At 48.4% G+C, this 22167-nt stretch overlaps 1 protein-coding gene and 2 pseudogenes across 1 annotated transcript; 1 reads left to right on the top strand and 2 right to left on the bottom strand.

The window, feature by feature from the left end:
- Window positions 1-210: 210 nt before the first annotated feature.
- On the bottom strand, window positions 211-7802 carry SLC46A1 (solute carrier family 46 member 1). Its single transcript, XM_065908496.1, has 5 exons — window positions 7539-7802; window positions 5615-6467; window positions 4222-4305; window positions 2300-2456; window positions 211-1783 (listed from the first exon to the last, which is right to left on the bottom strand). The coding sequence occupies exons 1-5, from the start codon at window positions 7764-7766 to the stop codon at window positions 1726-1728; spliced, it is 1380 nt and encodes a 459-aa protein (XP_065764568.1). The 5' UTR covers window positions 7767-7802; the 3' UTR covers window positions 211-1725.
- An 11313-nt stretch (window positions 7803-19115) lies between these two features.
- LOC136150420 (small nucleolar RNA SNORA70) lies at window positions 19116-19243 on the bottom strand (annotated as a pseudogene).
- Window positions 19244-20773: 1530 nt separating this feature from the next.
- LOC136149996 (small ribosomal subunit protein uS10-like) lies at window positions 20774-21137 on the top strand (annotated as a pseudogene).
- The last annotated feature ends 1030 nt before the right edge of the window (window positions 21138-22167 follow it).

Raw genomic sequence — 22167 nt, 5'->3', positions numbered from 1 at the left:
GATCAGAGTTTTCTGCTTGGATGGGCTGTAACTGCTGCCCCCACTATGGGGCTGAGTCAGCCTCACCCCACCCCACCCCTCTCCAAGACCACGACCTTGCTCATGACCAAGAAACACTCAAAAGTCAAAAGTCCAGCTCCAACTCATTCAGCCTTCCCTGGGCTCCACAAATACAGGCATTCCATTTTAGAATGTATGAGGTAGGAAGGATCTAAGAACAATATTTATTCTAGTGTTTCCTAACTTGTCTGAACCATGACCAGACAATTGGGGGTGTCACTGAGCAAGCCCTTCACAGAAGGCCACACCCGAGTCAGAGGCGGTACCTGGAGTAGATCCCAGGCCTGAGGTCAATCCAGAGCCTTTTTGCGCTGCTGGGCCAGGAGAGGGGCCTCCCCTCACCTGATCTCACAACAGGGGATAGAGACACGGGACTCTGGTAACAGGCCACAACTGACCTTGGTTTGCCTTGGGCCACCCCCAATTTACCTGCATGATTTCTAGCCAGGAAAGAATGAGGGCAGAAATACCAGCAGGGGGGATGCCCTGTGGCCAGTTCTGTTTTGAAGAGTCAGGTGTTAATCTGATTTGCTTGGGGGCTTATGGGCCTCATCAAAGCCAGCCTTAAGACCCAATCTGATTCTGCCTTTCAACTTCAGGCTTCCCTAATGCCCTAGAGATGGGCCCCGCATTCTCTGGGACTTGGGCCTCCTGTACCATAGGGGGAGGCTGGACCTATCTCCAGGTTCCTGTTGACCTACAGGTGCTCAAGGGAGGGTGTCGGCTCATGGCCATGCCGAAATGCCTAGAGATGGGGGGCGTTACAGAGAGCTGAGTGGTTAACAAAAGTTGATTCCATTTGGGCTGGCTGTAGCCAGGAGGATTGGGACGGGTGCCTTCAGGGAGTGGATCTCTGACCCTGAGGAATAAGCAGCCAGGGCTCTGCCCAGAGCTTCCCCACTGGCCTGATGAAAGTGTGCCAGCTCTTTGTTTCCCAGAAGCTCAGAAGACAATGGGCAGTCAGATGAGGAATGAGCCAGCTGTGCCCGGTGCCAATCTCATTGCAACTCTGGGGGCTCCTGTCCTTTCCAGCAGCTGCTGCTGCCTGGTCTATGGTGGGCAAACTGGGAAAACAAGGCCCCATAGCCTCATGCCGTGGGGGAGCCAGGAAGTTCATTTCAGGGCGATTATACTGACTTATGATGATTTGGCACTGCTAAGCCCAGCAGATTAATTGCCACCCAGGGACAGCAGCATTCTCCCTCCAGGGGACACCAAGTCCCTCCCACAACCCTCCCTCCCCCAAAGGTACCATATTCATCACTAAGGACTGATAAATTGAATACTCCGAGCTGCCCAGTTTGGGTTGGAAGCAGAGGTGCCAGCCCTCAGGCTTCAACCGGTCCCTCCGTCAGGACCTCTCCTCCCCTGGAGGGTTCTTCTGTGTGATTCATGGCCTAAAGGGTAAACAGATCCCTGTTCCAACTAGGGGCTCCCCCACCCCCTGTCCTGAGTGGGGGACAATTCGAGATCTGGGAGTCCTAGGCTGGCACAGCTGTGGATGAGGCAGGGGCCTTGGTCCAGGTTGACCATCCTGTCCAAGGTGAACACAGCCCTTTGGGGGGATCTGCTGCTATGCTAAGGGCTGGGATCCAGATGCAGCTCCTTCCAGTTGGTCAGCGCTCATGTTGCTCCTCTTGCCCTCTGTCCTCGGGTCCAGGCAGATCAGGGGCTCTGGGAAAACTCCTGGAATTCAGGGCAATGATTATCCCTTTCCAGTATCCTGTGAGAGACCAAAGACAGAGTTCAGACTTAACATGGGGTGGGGGGACCCTCATCTCCTGGGCTTTATTGGGTGGGCTGATCCAGGTAACCCCTTCCCTTCCCCGCAAGCTAAGAGGTGGAAGACAAGACAGAGGGCTCGGGGGAAGAAAAGCAAGTGGGTCGGGTGGGCATGGAGCCCAGCCACAGCTATCCCAGGAAGCTCTCCAGACTTCCCTTTAGCGCATTTCTGCCACGGTTGTTGCATCTGTAAAATGGGAACAGAGAGGGGCGAGGGGAACTGAATAGGAGAACACAGCCCTGCCAAGCAGCACTGTGAACGTGTCCCTTCCCCTGCTGGCCTCTGCCTTGCCCCTGGAGAACCGCTCCCAGAGAATCAGGCAGCGGTCTGCAAGGGGGGAGAGAGATACCCACAGGGGGAAAGCTCCAAAAACGAGGAAGTCGGGAGGAGGAGGAGGAAGAGGAGCCCTTTAGGTAAATGGCTCTGTTCTGACTGTGAGTCACAGCCCTGTATTACCCCATCAGGATGGCCGGGATGAAGAGCAGTCCAGCTCCCAGGAGGAAGGGGAAGCCCTTCATGAGGTTCAGGGTGGCTGGGTAGAGTGAGTTGAAGATGCAGGAGGCCATCAGCATGGCCAAGCCATTCACACAGGCCAGAGCAGAAAAGAGAGCGCCTGTGAAGAAATAAATACCACACAGCAATTTGAAAGACCTAAATGCAAATTCTGGCACTACTACCTAATAGCTGTGTGATCTGGGGCAAGCCACTTCACCTGAGTCTGACCTTTCTCACCTATAAACCCTACATCATGTGTTGTGTGTGATAAGGCTTCAGTGAGGTCATACACGGATAGCACCTGTGCTATAAAACAAACGGCTGTTATTAAATCTATTACAAGGATGTGTGATGCCTTCTTGAAGAAGTTTGATAAAGTCTGATAAAATCATGTGGGGTTTATTCCCTCTGGAATCATCTCCTGTTTAGGATAAATTTCTGGGTTAATTCTCAGTTTCAACACTTATTAGCTGTGTGATCACTGAATAAGTCATTTATCTTTCTGGGTTTCTGTCCCCCTTCTGTTCAACAAGGACATTACCTTTCACGGATTGTTAGGAATGCTGGTAACATTATATACACAGGTAAAGCACCTATGCCAGGGCCTGCCCTCCTACAGGCGGTCAGTTAGCAAAGGCTGTTCTTTTCTCCTGTTCCTCTTGGCATCTCTGGGCACAGTGAAGGAGCTAGAAAAAGACTTATTGAGTGAATGAATGGAAACAACAGAATGGTTGTGAATGAATGGTTCTGGAGACAACAGAACCCATGGTGGGATATATGACATGAAAATCTCTACCATCACCAGAACCTCCTTCCAGGGTAGAAGGGAAAAAGAGGATAAGCCAGATGTTTTCTGACAGCGATCTAAAGACCGCTGATCTGAGAAACTAGTCTTTATAGTTATGCCAACAGAACACGAATTCTGCAAAGTAAGCTCAACCCTGGGCTTCCCCGGTGACTCGGATGGTAAAGAACCTGCCTGCAGCATGGGAGACTCGGGTTCGATTCCTGGGTCAGGAAGGTTCCCCGGGAGAAGGGAATGGCAACCTACTCCAGTACTGTTGCCTGGAGAGTTTCAAGGGCAAAGAAGCCTGGTGGGCTACAGTCCAGGGGGTCGCATATAACTGAGTCAGATACAACTGAGTGATTAACACTTTCATTTCACTCTTGCTTTGAAGCTCAACCTAACAGAAGTTGAGATTAAGCTATCAGACTGTCAGAGCTCGAAGGGCCTGCAGATGTCACCAAGAGCAATTCATGTGTGTTACAGATGAGGAAACAGGCCCAGAGAGGGAAAGGGACCTACCCAAGATCACACAGCCAGTGTGAAAGAGCCAGGACTAAAAACCCAGATCCCAAGCCCTGGTGCTCTTAAAAACACACCTGGGTGTGCAACCTAGGCCCACCACTTACTGAGTGATCTTAGGTGAATCAGTTTAACACTCTGGGCCTTTGTTTCATCTGCCATTTGTTTCATCTGCAGAAACAATGAAACCTAAGTCACCAAGTTGTTTTGTCTCCTTCGAGCTTAGACACTGTGACCCCAGGGAAGCAGGGGCCTGTGGCATCATCATGTCCATTTGCAGATGGAAAAGCTGAATTCTGGAAAGGGTAAATCCTCTGCTGGGCTTAAAAACATAAGCCCAGCAAAAGATCATAATCACATGCAGCTGACTGCAAATTCCGACTATGATTTGGTCAGAAAATGCAAATCCCTGTGGTCCTCTGCCAGCCCTGGGCGCTTGGACAGCAACGCAGTTGTCTTAGCTACTTCTCCAAGGTGGGAGGAAGGAAGGTAAGCTCCTCCCAGCCCATGGCTGCCCTCACCCAGTTTAGGCAACACTGGCCTGAGGAACCAGACGCGGGCTGACCCTGATACTCACCCTGCTCCGATTGCCTCACCCGTCTAGACAGCTTGGCCCGGATGATAGGAGTGACAACTAATGACAGGAAGAGGAGCCCGTATCCTGGGGAGAAAGAAGGAAAGATTGAGAGAATGGGGCTGGGGAGGGGGTGCCCCCGTGAGATGTAGCAGAGCACTTGTGTCCACCCCATGAGGGATGCAGGTTAGACACCGGAAGAACTTCCCTGATGAGGAAGGAGATAATGACGGTGCACAGTAAGCACACAGTAAATGTGAGTTCCTTTTCAATGGACATTTAGTGACTCACAGGCTTATACTGTTTCCTTAGAAACCGTTTCTCTCCCTCATGCAACTGTTACCTCCTCAGCAAAACTGCAAACTGTTAAAGGGCAGTAGAGCCTCCAAAGTGGGTACATGGTGAGGCCCCACCCCCAGAGCCCCTGAAGATGACAGGCACCCCCAAATCCCTGAGCAATGACAGTGCCTTCATCATCTCTGCGGCCCTGAAGGCCTTGAGCCCAGTACCAAAGGAAAAGGTACCTGGTCCCCATCAGCTGCACTGTCCAGAGGAGCAGTCACATTAAGAAGTCTGTGATTACTGGGACTTCCCTGGTGGCCCAGTGGTTGAGAATCCACCTTCCAATGCAGGGGATGAAGGTTTGATCCCTGGTTGGGGAACTAAGATCCCACATGGCTCAGGGCAACTAAGCCTGCGTGCTCCAACTAGAGAGGCCCAAGTGCTGCAACAACTGAGCCCTCGAACTCCAGAGCTCATGTGCAGCAACAAGAGAAAGCCCGTGTGCCTCCATGCCAAACATTTAAAAAAAAATTCTTTTTTAAATCTGTGATTACTGAATGGCTGACTGTATACATTTTCAGGCTCTATTAAAATAAATCTGTCCATTCAGGAAAGTGAACTTCCTCATTTTCAGCTGTCCCCTCCAACCAAAAAGAAAAGAAGAACTAACACAAGCAGGAATCTGATAGCTGTGGTCTGAGAAGGCTGGCTTTTTTAAAAAACCCAAAGAAGCTGACCAACGTCCTGTGATCCTTATCAGAGAAGTGAGCATTAAGGCATTAACAGCATGGACTTTGCTTAAAAGCACCAGGGGAAGTGGGAGGCCAGGGAGTGAAGCAATTAGTGTACAAGCGATACTATTGTCTTTGGCTCTATCTTACAATATTTATGGTTGGTAATGTGAATTAATTACTTTGGCTACTGAAGGTCTATCTTTTCTGTATAACAGGTGGGGGTTGTTTTTTTTTAATGAGATTTCTTAGTCGTCTGTCCTCCAGTGGAGGCTAGGGCTCCAGTCATGTGTCCAAAGACATGAGCACAAACTGCATTTGGGGACAGCACGTGGCCACCCAGCAATTCTGAAACAAACTGTCGCTGAACCCATACACTTTACCTGTGAACATGAGGGGTGTGATGGTAGCAAATGCAAAGACCATCATCCCCAGGATATTGAAGATCAGGCCGATCTCAGCCACCCAGGTGTCGGCCAGGCAGTACTGCAGAAGCCGCAGACCCAGCAGGCTGGTGAGGTATGGAAGCTGCTGAGCTGCAGAACCGTAGCTGATCAGCCGAGAGTCCCAGCAGAGGGGTGCGCTCAGCTCATAGAGGGTCAGGATGTCCTGGGCCCCAAGGTGAACAGTGATCATCACGAAGATGGCCAATGAGTACAGGGCTAAGTGCTTCCTGGATTTCTCTGGGGCCTGGGTCACATAGAGCTGGATGATGGATCGGTGGTGACGGAGTGTGAAGAGACGGGTAGGTGTCCGCTCCTTCACTGTCTCACCAAAGCAGAATGCTGCATAGAGAGTCATGACGGTCAGCAAGGCCAAGGCGAGCCAGAAGGGGTTGACATAAACCTGCTCCTTGAGCAAGTAGCCACCAATGAAGCTCGCCAGCATCCCTGCCACCCCAATGCATGCTTCCAACAGGGCCATTCGGATGGTACGAGTGCGATTGGAGCTGACATCAGCCACGGAGGCAAAGCCAGCGGCCAGGAGCCCACTGAAATCGCCGAGAAGGGCACAAAGGATGCGGCCCAGTACCAAGTAGCCGACGTGGAGCTGCAGCTGAACCACGAAGATGGACAGCACAGTCTGGAGCAGCAGGCCGAGGGAGGCCAGCACCAGCAGCGGGCGGCGGCCCACACAGTCACTCCAGGCGCCCAGCAGGGTGGACGAGAAGAGTCCCACCAGGAAGCCGCCCAAGTTCATGTAGAGGGTCCAGTGGGAGGTAAGTGTCTCCACTTTCTGTGGGGGCAAGAGTTGTATTAAGGGGAGGCGGGGGTTACTATCCCTCACTCTGGGCTGCCCACCCCCCACACTGTCACCCACTTGGGAGATACAGGGATGGGGACTTTCTCTGAAGCCCTAAACCTCAAGAGAATTTTAGTATGGATGCTAGAGAGGGCATGGGAAATTTGTAAGATCCATTCCTTACTTTTACCACTGTGAATGAAAAATGCTGCTGCTATATCAGGGTTCAATCCCTGAGTTGGGAAGATCCCTAGAGAAGGAAATGGCAACCCACTCCAGTATTCTCGCCTGGGAAATCCCATGGATGGAGCAGCCTGGTGGGCTACAGTCCATGGGGTTGCAAAGAGTCGGACATAACTGAGTGACTAACACTTATCACTTGTAGTCTTTTGCTGTTCCTCCAACCTGATTTTTATCACAAAACTCCTATATATCCTGGCTCCTCCCTCATCTCTCAGGGGCAGTCCTTCGGAGCTGTCTGAGAGACTGCCTCCAGGGCTTGAGTCCTCAGAAAGGTAGCTAAATAAGACAATTTTCGGGGCTTCCCTGGTGGCTCAGCGGTAAAGAATCCACCTGCCAGTGCAGGAGACACAGGTTCGGTCCCTGGTCGGGGAAGATTCACCTGCCGCAGGGTAACGAAGCCTGTGCGCCACAACGATCGAGCCTGTGCTCTAGAGCCCTGCCCCAAACAAGGGAAGCCACCGCAGTGAGAAGGCCCAGCACTCTGCAACTAGAGAGTAGCCCCCGCTGGACACAACTAGAGAAAAGTCGGGGCACCCATGAAGACCCAGCATAGCCAAAACTAAAACTGAAAAAAATTCTCATCTTTTTAAGTTGTGCGTTTTGTTTTTTCAGTAAATACCCCCTTGTTAACCCTCCAAGCTCGCTTTATCTGCGTCAGCTTTAAGCATCTCTACACCGCAGTTCTCGGGCTCCAACTTTTGCTCCCGCCCCGCCCACCACCCAAGATCCTAACCCCCCGCGGCCGTCCCCATCTTTACCCAGGCCCCGCCCCTGCCACGCTCCTCGCTTCCCCGCCCCCACACCCACGCGCGCGGCCCCTACCTGCGCGATGGGGTCCACGCTGTGGTTGCTGCAGCTGCCCCTGTGACGGGTGCCATTATAGCCAAGGTCTGCACTGAAACGGTGCCACAGGTACTGCGTGGTCACCGGGCCCTGCAGGACCAAGGCGAAGTTGGCGAGGAAGACGAGTGGCTCCACGCAGCCGCGGCACAGCACGGACCGGGTGGGCCAGGCGCGGGGCTCGCCTGGGGAGTTCGCGCGCCCCTCCATGCTTGCGGTTCCTTGCAGAGCTGGCGCAAGGCAGAAGGCTCATCTTTCTGCGCCTGCGCTCAGAGTCTTTCTTTTTTTTTTTTTTTTTTTTTTTTCAAAGTGGGCGGGGCGGGGCCAAGACTGGTGAGCCCCTCCTTCCTCTCAGCCCCTCCTTCTCTGGGCTGGAAGGGCAGGCGGGGGCGACCCCCGAACCCCTGACTTACAGAGTGACCTCGCCTGCAAACTGTGCCAAGATATCGCCCGGATACTCCTTCCCAGGCCCCGAAACCCCCATAACAGTAGGAGAATATGAATAATTAACATTCATTGATCGCTTATTATGTTCTGGGCGCTGTACTAAACTCCACGTGGGTTTATCTCCCAAAAACTTTATAAGCTAGTTGTTGTTAAGGATCCCAATTTACCCATAAAGAGACAAGAACAGTCGGGCATTCAAAGCCGAGCTGGGAAAACACACGACTTCTGATGTCTGTGCTAATGTTCTGCCCTGCGACAGAGCGACTCGGTGGATAAAAGTGCAGCGTCCAATTCTACTGCCTCAATTCCATCACCTAGGTTCTGGGCATGCCATTTGGCTCTTTGTGCCTCCGTTTCTTCATCTTTAAAAGGATGGTGCTAATAGAATGTGACTCAAAGAGTTGCTCGGGAAGCACAATGTCTGATATATTGTAAATGCTATAATTGTAATGAATAAACTGCCACTTGTTCCCCTTCTGCCCACAGGATCTTTTTCCTGGGAAGCTAGTCTGTTTCTGGGGCTGGGTCATGGCTCTGCAGTGCCCTTGGAGGAGCAGAGGAGGAGGAGATGGTGGAGGGCCTGGGAGGCCCTTAGGTGTGGCCCTATTCTGTTTGGTGCTCTTACTACAGAAATAGGGGCAGAAGGCAGTCGGATCTCTACCGGGCCCTGTTTTATTGACTGTAAAAGATAATAGTACTACTTGGCTTTCTTCCTTATCAGTGCATTTGTTGAATGCCCCTTGTATGTCAGGGACCATGGCCAGGAGAGGCCCTGGAAACACTGCAATGTAAAGAGAAAAAAAAATGTTGCCTGCCATTCCAGTTCTATAGGGATCAAGCCATTAGCAGCTACAGTCACTCACCATCCACCCTAGGACAGTGTACCTGAAGGACCTTCTGTACTTTGAACCCCACCCCTAGATAGCTGAAACTCATTTAGGGGAAAATCTCAGTGATCCCAGATTCTTGTGTCTTCCCATACACTGAAGAGTTGTTGTTGTCATGTCTCTAAGTCATGTCTGACTCTGCCAGTACTCAAATCACCCTGTTCTTTGTGGTTTGCTGTTAATTTTCTTATGTTTGACTGTTTTTTTCCTTACCATTTTTATTTTATTTTTTTGGCTACACCTTGAAGGATGTAGAACTTCCCTGCATCCCCTGCAGTGGAAACCAGGATGCTTAACCACTGAATCACCAGGGAAGTCCCTCAACTAGATGTTTTTCTTTCCATTGGGTGACCGATTAGTGGCTAATGGCTTGATCCTTATAGAACTGGAATGGCAGGCAACATTTTTTTTTTAACACTATTGTGTTTCCAGAACTCCTCCCACCCCACCCCATCCAACCCCCCAGTATAGTCCTGGACATACAGAAAAACTCACATATATCCTGGTTTCTCTGTTGCCTTTTCAGAATAGTTTCTCAGAGCTCAGTAAGAAACTGAATACACCCAACTCACAGTTCTAATGTTGTGCATTTTTTTCAAGTTGACAGCAGTGAGGAGACAAAGCCTTACAGGGGAGGGGGTTGGTGTGGGCTATAGTTTGTAGAATGGTGGGGGAGAGACATCAAACAGTCCTACTAATCCATGTAAGATTTCATCTGCAGAAGTGCTTTAGGGGAGACAAGCTGTGGGGCTCTAAGGGCACAAATTCAGGAGCCTGGCCAGGTCTGGAAGGAGCTAAACCAGGAAAGGCTACCTTCCCTGATAACAGGGCAGCTGACTGGATTTCTAGAGGCAAGCCTTGTGCCATGACCTATAGGCCTGATTCTTAGGGTAGTGGGGGCTTCATTTCTGGCCATCATGGCTATGTGTGAGCTCGTTGCTGGCTGATTAATTATCACCTACCTCCCCTGAGCCAAAAGGAGCCCCAGGCTGAGACAAGGTAGATGCTAGCTAGATACTGGTAGACTGAAGAATGCCTGCACCCCCAATAGCCATCACCATTCTGAGGTCTTCCTGAAGTGAAGTGAAGGTCAGTCAGTTGTGTCTGACTCTTGCGACCCCATGAACTATACAGTCCATATACTTCTCCAGCCAGAATACTGGGGTGGGTAGCCATTCCCTTCTCCAGGGGATCTTCCTGACCTAGGGATCAAACCCAGGTCTCCCACATTGCAGGCAGATTCTTTACCAGCTGAGCCACAAGGGAAGCCCAAGAATACTGGTGTGGGTAGCCTATCCCTTCTCCAGCAGATCTTCCCAACCCGGGTCTTGCTAAAGATAGGAAATAGTATGTGAAACATGCAAGTCCCTGGGTTGGTTCCCTCCCCTTTCCACTGCTTTCAGAGGGACCATAGTCTTGAAGCAGGATTTTGTTGTCCTGTCCAGGGATTGAGTCTAGCTGCCAGTCCACAGAAGTAGAGGCTAGAAGCAAAGTTCTCTGATTCTTACCCCAATTGGAAGCAAAAATGTTTCAAGGAGGCAAAAGCTGCAAAATGCATACAAAGTATATTATTAGAGACACAGCACAAAGTATGGGAGGGCACACAAAGAAACAGCTTATTTATGTCAGAAGCAGGGCAGGAATACAGATGTCCGGAATAAGGAGCACAGTAAAGAGGAGATTTAAACCCTTTATATAGGACAGTCCTCCCAGGTGTGTGTTCAGTCATGTCTGACTCTTTGTGACCCTGTGGACTGTAACCTGTGAGGCTCCACTGACCATGGAATTTTCCAGGCAAGAATACTGGAGCCATTTCCTACTCCAGGGGATCTTCCCAACACAGGGATCAAACCCAAGTCCCCATCTCCTGCATTGGCAGGCAGATTCTTTACCAAGAGCATCACCCGGGAAACCTGGTCTTTGTTCACTTTTAGCCGATTGTCTAGTTTCTTTTTTCATACCTGACTGGTCCTTGGACTCTCCCCAAGATGCACGCACAACTTTTTGCTAGGATGGATCCTGCTGCAGAAGCCTGTGGATACATTTCCACACTTATTATGGGGTGAGGCGTCCTCTCTTTTGGACCCCCAAGAAGCCTTCCTGCACATGTGCAGACAGGGAAGTCTTCCTTGACCTGAGAAGTAGGCACCTTATCTCTTAACTTTAGCAGAGCTCAGCTTTTGCCACCTGCTTTGTCCTTGGGAGTGTCTGGGTGAGAACAAAACTTCTATCTTACTCCACTTGACAAATACCAGCTGTGCAGCCCAAGGGCCCATCTATATCCTGCTGCACAAAAGCTTGGCCCAGTTAGGTAAGCTGTAGTGAAGAAAGGGTGGTGTCCAGCTGCAACCTGTCTTTTCTTAAATTAAATTAAATTAAATTAAATTAAAAAAAATTATTTTTGGCTGTGCTGGGCTTTTGTTGCAGTGTGCAGGCTTTCTCTAGTTGTGGAGAGCAGGGCCTACTCTTTGTCATGGTTCAAGAGTTTCTCACTGCAGTGGCTTCTCTTGTTGAGCACAGGCTGTAGGGTACATGGGCTTCAGCAGTTGTGGCTCGAGGGCTCCAGAGCTCAGGATCAGTGTTTGTGGTACACAGGCTTAGTTGCCCCAAGGTAGGTGGAATCTTCCTGGATTAGGGATCGAACCACTGTCCCCCACATTAGCAGGCAGATTCTTCCCCACGGAGCCACAGAAAAGTCCACACTACCTTTTTTCTTTTTTTTTTTTTAAGGTTGTTCCCTGCACCGTGGGGGATCTTAGCTCTCTGACTAGGGATCGAACTCATGCCTCCTGCATTGGGAGCGGGGAGTCTTAAGCACTGGAACACCAGGGAAGTCGTCAGCTGAAATCTTAGAATCATTTCCAGATATAGAACTCAGACTGAAAGGCGGAGGGCCAAGGTCCATCTCTGGAAATGGGACAGGGTGTGGCTTGTCCCCGAGCTGGAACCCTCAGTCCCCACTCGGCAAGAGGCCCCTTCTCTGATGAAATAAGATTATTTTTAAGTCAGGACAAGAACATTTTTAAACATAAAATTCTCTCTCTGCCCGTTTGAGCCACTACCAGCCGTGCCCTTTACTATGCATTAAGAAGCTGTAAGACATTAAGTAGATCCCCTTAGAAGACCCAGCAATGCCTATTCAACCCCTACCCCCCCCCCCGAAAAAAACAGTTTTCTCCTGACACCAGCAAGGTCACTCCTTAGGAGACCTTTCTTCTCAGTCTTGTAAAGGGGTCACACTAACCCATGACTAGCCCTCCTGGACTATGTAAACTGTCAGTGTATTACTTTGATGTATAACCTTTTGTCTCCAAAATTTATATAAAGGTAGGACAGTCTTCGGAGCTTTCTGAAAGACCATCTCCTAGGTTATACTCCTCAGATTGGTTTTCTTTTCTTCTTTCTCTTTTATAGTTTTAACTCTTTTAATATAAACAAGCATTTTAGTCATGGAAAATAAAAATTTTTTAAATCCAATGATGTTCTTCTACTTTATTTTTTTTATTTTTTAAAGTAGTAGACTCTTAAAGGTGTGAGCTTGTGGAATTTTAGTTCCCTGACCAGGGATTGAACCTGGGCCCTCTGCAGTGAAAGCATGGAGTCCTAACTACTGGACCACCAGGGAATTTCTCCCCTTGGAATTCTGGAGACATCAATAGTACCTGACTTTCCTTGAACCAGGCACTGTGTGAGAACATTACGTATTATCTTAGTCAATCCTCACCACAGCCTTATGAAGTAGGCACTGTTATTTTTACAGATGACATTATCTATGGCTTAGAGAGATATAGGAAAAATCCTTCCTACTCCAGGCATATGTTACACCCATTCCAGTGTTTGCTGGATTTCAAGCCTTGGTAAATGTTAGTCCTTGTACCAGGACTACCCTTCCCACCTTGCTTAGCCCTAGTAAACTCATATTAATCCTTCAGATCCACCTCTGCAGCACACTTCTAGGCAGAATTAGTAATTGCCCAGTATATGCTTCCACAAGACTGTTTTCATGCATCTAACCCTGATTTAGACTTCACCTAGTTATAAATATGTGTTCATAGGTTTGTCTTCTCCCAAACTCTACCCACATCTTACCTCCAGACTTAAGGGCAGGGCTATTATTTACTCATCCCTATATCCCCTAGCAATGGGCCTGGCATGCAATAAGATGAAAAATCATACCCACACTATCATATACAAACTAGATAATCAACAATCAATTATGTAGTACAGGAAACTCTACTCAACCTTCTGAAATAACCTATGTGGGAAAAGAATCTGAAAAAAAAGGAATCTGTATATATCTATCACTAAATCACTTTACTGTACACCTGAAACTAACACAATATTGTGAATCAACTATACTCCAATATAAAATTCAGTTAAAACACATTTTTAAAAGATGAAATGGTAAATAGGTTTGATGGCATGCACCAACCACACACAATTGATTGCAGCTGCCTGGATTGCTACATCGAGATGAGCGATTTCTCTGGCTTGTGGGAAGGAGTCATGTGATCCATTAGTTCTGTCTGCCCTGGTCTCAGGAATAAATAAACATCTCTAATGACAGGGTTGTCTAGACCTGGCCTGGGTGCTCTGTAACTTTTGTGGGGAAGCTTTGGAAAAGCCGAGGAAGCTACAATGGCTTCCTCACTCCCAGTTGAAGAACCCCATTTCACAACCAACCTCTATGAGAGAGACGATTGCCAACAAGAGTTCCTCATCCAGACGGCAGTCTTGTCATGACTTCCACCCAAAGCCTGTGCTTGCTTTTCACAGTTGGCCAACCTCAGCTTCAGCAGTGCTGTTCTTGTTTTTAGATATTACAAGGAAGGGAGAAGAGAGCATGAGGGTAAAGACACTTCCTGTTTCCAGTTGTTGCTTCTCCCATGCCAACTCTGAGTTTTGTGTGACTGTGTCCAGATGCCATGAATGGTGGTTGCTCTTAAACCGAGCTTGAAGACGGGGAGGGATTTTACCAGAAAGTAGAGAGGCTGTCCCATCTCAAAGCACCAGCTGAACGTTAGAGCAGAATGCTGGCCAGGATCCAGGGAAGTGCAAAGCTGCAGACATAGCTCCCTAATCACCCCACAAGGGAGCTTCCTTATAACCCTAAGCTTGCCGGATCCCAGTTCCCCAACCAGGGACTGAACCTGGGCCCAAAATGCTAACCACTAGGCCACCAGGGGGCTCCCCAGTTGGTCTCATTTTAAACACTTTGTCTTTGACAGAACCCTTCTCATCCTTCCATCCCTCCATCCGTTCACGTAGCATCACTGCTCGCCAGGCTCACTGGCAGGTGCTGGGGTGACAGACAAGTTTTCACACAATCCTTTTTCTCAGGGCATTCTCTCAGCACTGCCAATTTCAAATCACAATAATAGAAGTATGCAGCTACATAAATCAGTTCAGAGTGTTTTCACGAGGAAGTCAAAGGATTCACAGCAGAGGAACTTAATCTTGAAGCATGAGATAGTGAAAAAACGTCATCAGGCAAAGAGAAGAAATAGAGAAGGGTTTTCTGTGCCCTGGGAAAGGCAGGTCCGTGGATAGCACAGTTAAATAGCATCATGCTGTCTGTCTTAAAATGTTTTCATTCTTTCAATGTAAATGTTTAAAATATGCTATAAAAATCTGTCTTGTCTGTAGAGATGTGGATGGACCTAGACACTGTCATTCAGACTGAAGGAAGTCAGAAAGGTAAAAACAAATATCGCATTTTAATGTGCATATGTGGAATCTAAAGAGCTGGTATAGATGATCTTATTTGCAAAACAGAAATAGACACAGATGTAGAGAACAAACATGTGGACGCTAAGGTGGGGAAAGAGGGAGGGTGGGATCAATTGGGAGGTTGGGAATGACATATACATGGTATCAATACCATGCCTAAAATAGTTAACTATTCAGAACCTAAGGTATAGTTCAGGGAACCCTACTCAGTGCTCTGTGATAACCTAAATGGGAAAGAAATCCAAAAAGGGGATATATGTATATGTGAGGGCTTCCCCGATGGCTCAGCAGGTAAAGAATCTGCTTGCATTGCAGGAGACATAGGAGACTCGGGTTCCATCCCTGGGAGGGCATGGCAACCCACTCCAGTGTTCTTGCCTGGAGAATCCCACGGACTGAGGAGCCTGGCAGGCTGCAGGACATGACTGAGTGACTAGACACGCTCAAATGTGCGTGTAAAACTGATTCACTTTACTGCACGGTGGAAACTAACAGAAGATGGCAAAGCAACTATACTCCAATAAAAATTAATTTTAAAAAATAAAGAGGAAAAATAAAATTTGAAAACCTGTCTCGGGAATTCCCTGGTGGCCCAGTGGTTAGGACTGCATGTTTTCACTGCCATGGTGCGGGTTTGATCCCTGATTGGGGAACTAAGATCCCACAGGCTGCAAGACACTGCCAAGAAAACAAAACAAAACATCTTCTCTTATCCTCATGACAACTCTGTGAGAGAACCACGTTATCCTTATTCTACAGATAAGGACACTGGAGAGGTTACAGGACTTGCCCAAAGACACACACAGTAGCAGAGTCAGTGTCTGAGTTGGTAAAGGTTTGACTCCAAAGGCTCCAGTTTCCGCTGTCTCTGTGGTGGTTGGTGGTGGTTTAGTTGCTAAGTTGTGTTCGACTCTTGCGACCCCATGGACTGTGTAGCCTGTCAAGCTCCTCTGTCCGTGGGATTCTCCAGGCAAGAATACTGGAGTGGGTTGCCATTTCCTCCTCCAGGGAATCTTCCCAACCCAGGAAACGAACTCGGGTCTCCTGCATTGCAGCAGATTCTTTACCAACTGAGCTACAAGGGAAGATCATGGGCATATAGCCTGTGGGCTGGATATGGCCCACATGTGTGTTTTGTTTGAGTGGCACAATGTTTTTAAAAAACTAGTTGGCTCACGTAGTATCTTGTAAATTTTGAATTAGTTTCCACCTAACTTTCACATAAAAATCCAGATTTCTAGATTTTCTTAAAAACTCAGGGACTTCCCTGGTGGTCCGCCTGCCAACGTAGGGGACAGGGGTTCTAACCCTGGTCCAGGCAGATCCACATGCCACGGGGCAACGAAGCCCACGTGCCACAACGAGTGAAGCCTGAGAGCCTCAATTACTGAACCCAGGTGCTCTAAAGCCCGTGCCCCACAACAAGAAGAACCACCGCAGTGAGAAGCCCACACACTGCAACTAGCTCACTGCAACTAGTTGCCCACATGTAGCAATGAAGACCCAGTGCAGCCAAAAATTTTTTTTAAAAATTTAATTTTTAAATTAAATATAAAAACAAAAAACAACACAAGATTTAAAAAAAGAAAGAAAATTCAAAATTGTGACAATATTTACGCAAGCCTATTACCTGGCTGAAGCTAGAGTGGGACTGTCCTCTGTTTTGAGGCAGGGCATGCATTCTCCAGTTCACCACTCCCCTACCATCACTTTCACTCACATAAAAAACACCTGGCCTTGTAGGCCCGCAAGTTTGCAGCCCTTTTACTGGGTTCTGCCATTGTGTCGAAACAGGATTCCAAAGTATCCCAGAGTTTCTGTAGAGCCTGTACTGAAGCTTTCTGAACATAAAGCAGATGGAATCACTGTGATACTATGCCACGTGGCTGTAACAAGGGTCTGAAAAGCCTTGTTTCCTCCTAGACATTTTTTTTTCCCTTACTGCGTAGTTGCTTTACAACATTGTATTAGTTTCTGTTCTGAATCATGTTTTCATGTTCTGAAACAACATGCTTCAGGCCTATGTGTACATACATCCCCTCCTTCTTGGACCTCCCTCCTGCTCCACCTCTCTAAGTCCTCACCGAGTGCCAAGCTGGGCTCCCCACACCGTGCAGCACGTTCTCACTAGATACCTATTTTATACATGGTAGTGTATATATGGACTTCCCTGGTGGCTCAGAGGTGAAAGAATTAGCCTCCAATGCAGGAGACGCAGGTTCAGTCCCTGGGTTGGGAAGATCCCCTGGAGAAGGAAATGGCAACTCACTCCAGTATTTCTTGCCTGGAAATCCTATGGATAGAGGAACCTGGCAGGCTACAGTCCATGGGGTCGTAAAAGAGTTGGATGTGACTTAGCGAATACACAACAACAATGTATATATCTAAATCCTAATCTCCCAGCTTGTCCCCCCTTCCCTCCCCCCCCCCCCCCCCACTGCCCTGTGTCCACACGTCTGTCCCCTACGTCTGTATCTCAATTCCTGCCCTGTAATAGGTTCATTAGCTGTAAGCCCACTGGACTTCCCAGGTGGCGCTAGTGGTAAAGAACCCACCTACCAATCAGGTAGATGTAAGAGATACAGGTTCGATCCCTGGGCCTGAAAGATCCCCTGGAGGAGGGCATGGCAACCCACTCCAGTATTCTTGCCTGGAGAATCCCATGGACAGGGAAGCCTGGTGGGTTTCCGTCCACAGGGTCCCAAAGAGTCAGACACGACAGAAGCGACTTTGTGCATGCATGCAAGGCCCCCACAATCCAGTACTGCTACACCTTGCAGCAACAGGGAGAGAGTGTGAGGCCAGAGAGGTCGGCAGGGGCCAGATGATGCCCCTGAGGAGTTCAGTTTTGATCTTACTGGGCTCGAGGTTATCTGTGTGACATCCTGGTGGAGGGGGGCTCCGATGGGCAGCTGCACGCAGAGCTCCTGGGGAAGAGAAGGGCTGGAGGCATCATCCCCTGATAGAGGCGGGGTGGGGTACAGACCCTCCTGAGAAGACAAGGGACAAGGAGCCTAGGCAGGAGGCTGTGAGGAGCACAACCAGTTCAGAGGGACAGAGGAAGAAGGAGTGGGCAGAGAGGGAGGAAGAGGAGAAGAAGAAGAGTGCTGAGGAAGCCAAGAGAGAAGAATTTGCAGGCAACATTGATGACACATGGGCTATTAAAGAGAGATCAAGGCAACTGGGGGTCAGCGCTGGGCACCCCAGAAGTTTCAGCCAGTGAGACAAGGGCAGGGAAGGCTAGAAATCAGATCATAATGGGTTAAGGATGGATCATAGAGGCGTTTAATACCAGGAAATGAGGCAAAGGTGACCCTTGATAAGTTCACCCCTAGAGAATGTAGCAAGCAAGATGCAACACATCTGGGGTGAGACTGGCTCCTCTTTCAGAGGTGGGACTGAAGCTCAGGGATGGGTAGGGCTGATATCAGAGACCGGTGTAATCTCAGGGAAGCATATCTGAGGCTGAAACCCAGTCAGGGGGAGAGAGAAAGCCAAAGCTGCAACCCCAGCTAACCCTGGCCGGGCTCGGTGTTGACAGCAGCAGACGCGCTCTTCCATCCCCCTCGGTATAACCTCTCAGGCACCCAGTGCCCTCCAAGGTCCGAGCGCTGACGCTCTTATACTTACACTCCAGGGCTCCTAGGTCGACTGTCAGAGGTTAGGCTGGGACACTTTTGCAGCCCTGCCAACCCCACACTTCAGGCTGTGTCACTAGCCTTCTCCATTTTTAGCTTATCTATTTTTAAATTTTATTTATTTACTTATTTTTTTACTTTTTTGGATGTGCTGAGCCCTCGTTGCTGCACATGGACTTTCTCCAGTTGTGGCGAGCAGAGCCTACTCCCTAGTTGCAGTGCTCAGGTTTCATTGTGGTGGCTTCTCTTGTTGCAGAACACAGGCGCTGGCGCACAGGCTTTAGTTGCTCTGCGGCATGTGAAATCTTCCCGGACCAGGGACCGAACCCATGGCCCCTGCACGGGCAGGCGGATTCTTAACCCCTGGACCACCAGGGACGTCCTCTATGCAATTATTTTTGTCATTTAATTAACATTTGCCCCTCCCCCCCTTTTTTTGGACAGGAAAGTAGAATTTATTGGTGGGTATGTGTCAGGAGGGGACAGCGTCAAGGCTGTCATCAGTGAAGGGCCTTCTATTTATCCAGAGGGCCATGATTAGGGATGTATTTGACCCCACAGCCATTTCGGATGAGCTGCTTTTCTGCCACCATGTTTTCAAATTCATCCACATTAAACTTAAAAAATCCCCACTTCTTGGAGATGTGGATCTTCTGGAGGCCAGGGAACTTGAACTTGGCCCTGCAGAGTGCTTCCATCACATGCTCCTTGTTCTGCACCTTGGTGCGGATGAACATTATGATTGGCCGATGTGGACCCTGGCTGCTCTGCCCTGGGGCTTTGAAAAGGTGCCGCGTACACTTGTCTGGGGCCTGGGACCGGGGACAGCAAACCAGTAATAAATGTCCGCTGGAAAGGTCTGTCTCCAAGGTCCCTTAGGGAAACCTGTACAGACAACAGGCTGTATACACTATCAAGCAGGCTGCTGTTTGCAGCCACTGCACCCTGGGCCCTCATGGGGTACTCTAATCTTGTAAGACTGAATGGGAAAAGGCAAAACACTGAGCTGACCCCATTGTGAGGTCAGATAAAAGACAGAATGTCACCAGGCCCCTGAAAGCAATGGGTTTGGGCCGCAGGCAAGTGCTCATTGCCCTGAGAGTGAGTGACAGATGTTCAGCAGTGAAGGAAAAGGGCAAACTTAAAGGCTTGTGGCTCATACAACTCAACATCAAAAAAACGAACAATCCAATTGAAAAATGGGCAGAATCTCTGAAAAGCCACATTCCCACAGTAGACATACAGATGGCCAGAAGGCACATGAGAAGATGCTCAGCATCACTAACTACCAGGGAAATTCAAGTCAGAACCACAGTGAACTATCACCTCACACCTGTCAGGATGACTATCCACCAAAAAGACAACAAATAAAAAGCATTGGTGAGGGCGTGGAGAAAAGGGAACCCTCGTACACCATTGATGGGTACGTAAATTGGTATAACCACTATGAAAAACAGTATAGAGGATCTTCATTAAATTAAAAATAGAACTACCACACAATCCAGCCATTCCACTCCTGAGTATTTATCTGAAGAACAAAACCACTAATTAGAAATGCAGCCACCCTTGCCTTCTGAGATGGCCCGCATTCTGCCTGCGGAGTGTTTCTCTTTAAATAAGTCCACTTCTTATCTATCACGTTTTTTCTCACTAAATTCTCTCTGTGATGAGGCATCAAGAACCTGAGCTTCCTTAAGTCCTGAATCCAGCCTCCATGACCTTCCCTGGGTTCCAAAGTTGCTAATCAGGAGAGGAGCAGCCAAGAGACCTGAGGCAAAATTCCAGGAACTAGAAAAGCTCATCTGGAGAAGGCAATGGCACCCCGCTCCAGTACTCTTGCCTGGAAAATCCCATGGACAGAACAGCCTGGTAAGCTGCGGTCCATGGGGTCGCTAAGAGTGGGACACGACTGAGCGACTTCGCTTTCACTTTTCACTTTCACGCATTGGAGAAGGAAATGGCAACCCACTCCAGTGTTCTTGCCTGGAGAATCCCAGGGACGGGGGAGCCTGGTGGGCTGCCGTCTATGGAGTCACAGAGTCGGACACGACTGAAGTGACTTAGCAGCAGCAGTAGCAGAAAAGCTCATCAAGATTAGGGGGCTGACCAGCTGAGATGAGATTAAGGGAATGCAAGTCCTGTTCCCCTTCTATTTGCCATAAAGAGATGGTACCCAATGCCATGATCTTAGTTGTTGTTGTTTTTTAATTGATCTTAGTTTTTTGAATGTTGAGTTTTAAGCCAGTTTTTTCACTCTCCTCTTTCACCCTCATCAAGAGGTTCTTTTTTTCCTTTCCACTTTCTGCCGTGAGAGTGGTATCATCTGCATATCTAAGATTATTCAGATACACACACACACACTGGAATATTACTCAGCCACAAAAAAGAATGAAGTCTCTTTGGGGGAAACACAGTCACCACTGCAGCGGTGCTCCAGGCCATCAGCTCCTGCTCCTGACTCACCCATGTTCGCTCTCACCAGGGAACGATTTGGTTAGGAAGCCTCTCCGCAGCCATGGCTTTTAAAGACACCAGCAAACCTCTGTCAGAGTCAGAGGTGACCATTCACCAGACTAGAATTACCCTCACCAGCAGCAGGGTGAAGCCTTTGGAGACAGACAGTATGTGCTGATCTGATCAACGACGCGCAGGAAAAGAATCTCAAAGTGAAGGAACCTGTTTGGCTGCCTACCAAGACTCTGAGAATAACTACAAGGAAAACTCCTTGTGGTGAAGGTTCTAAGACATAGGATAGATTCCAGATGAGGATCCACAAGCGACTTGTTGACCTGCACTGTCCTTCTCAGATTGTCAAGCAGATCACATCCATCAGTACTGAGCCAGGAGTCAGGGTGGAAGTCACCATTGCCGATGCTTAAATCATCTTTCTTAATAAACTGATAATCAGTTGTTAAAAATAAAATGAATACCATTTGCAACAACATGGATGGACCTAGGGATGATCATACTAAGTAAGCAAAGCAGAGAAAGACAAATATCATATGCTATCACTTATATGAGGAATCTAAAAACCAAAACAAATAATAAACATAACAAAACAGAAATAGAGTTACAGATACAGAGAACAGAGAGGGGTTCCCAGAGGGAAGAGGGGCTCAAGGAAGGAGGAAATAAGTGAGGAAATTAAGAGATTCAAACTTCTAGTTGCAAGATAAATGTGTCATGTGTATAAAAGGTAAAGTGTAGAGAATATAGTCAATACCTATATAATAGGTTTGTATGGTAACACATGGTAACTAGACTTACCATGGTGATCATATTGAACTGTATAGAAATGTGGAGTCACTATGTTGTGTAAGAGAAACTAACATAGTGTTGTACGTCAATTATACTTCAAGAGCAAACAACCAGGGCTTCCCTGGTGGCTTGGTGGTAAAGAATCTGCCTGCCAATGCAAAGGACATGGGTTCGATCCCTGGTCAGGGAAGATTCCACATGCCTCGGAGCAGCTAAGCCCATGCGCCACAACTACTGAGCCTGTGCTCTAGAACACGGGAACCGAAATTATTGAGCCCATGTGCCACAACTCCTGAAGCCCGTGCACCCTAGAGCCCGAGCTCAGCAATAAGAGAAGCCACAGCAATGAGAAGCCCATGCACCACAATGAGAGAGTAGCCTGCATAGCAACGAAGACCCAGCACAGCCACAAATAAACAAACAAACAAACAAACCAAAAAACCTCATAGAAAAAGAGATCAGATTTATGGTTCCCAAAGGTGGGAGGTGGGAGGGATGGGAAATTGGAAGAAGGCAGCCAAAAGGTACAAACTTCAATTATAAGGTACATAAGTGCAGTTATGTAATGTACAACATGATCAATATAATGAATACTGCTGTATGTTATATATGAAAGTTGTTAAAAGAGTAAATCCAAAGAGTTCTCATCAC

The sequence above is a fragment of the Muntiacus reevesi genome, chromosome 18 (genome assembly GCF_963930625.1).
Source record: "Muntiacus reevesi chromosome 18, mMunRee1.1, whole genome shotgun sequence".
Taxonomy (NCBI): Eukaryota; Metazoa; Chordata; class Mammalia; order Artiodactyla; family Cervidae; genus Muntiacus; species Muntiacus reevesi.
Note: the sequence above shows the minus strand (reverse complement) of the source record. Positions and strands in the feature narration are given on the sequence as shown.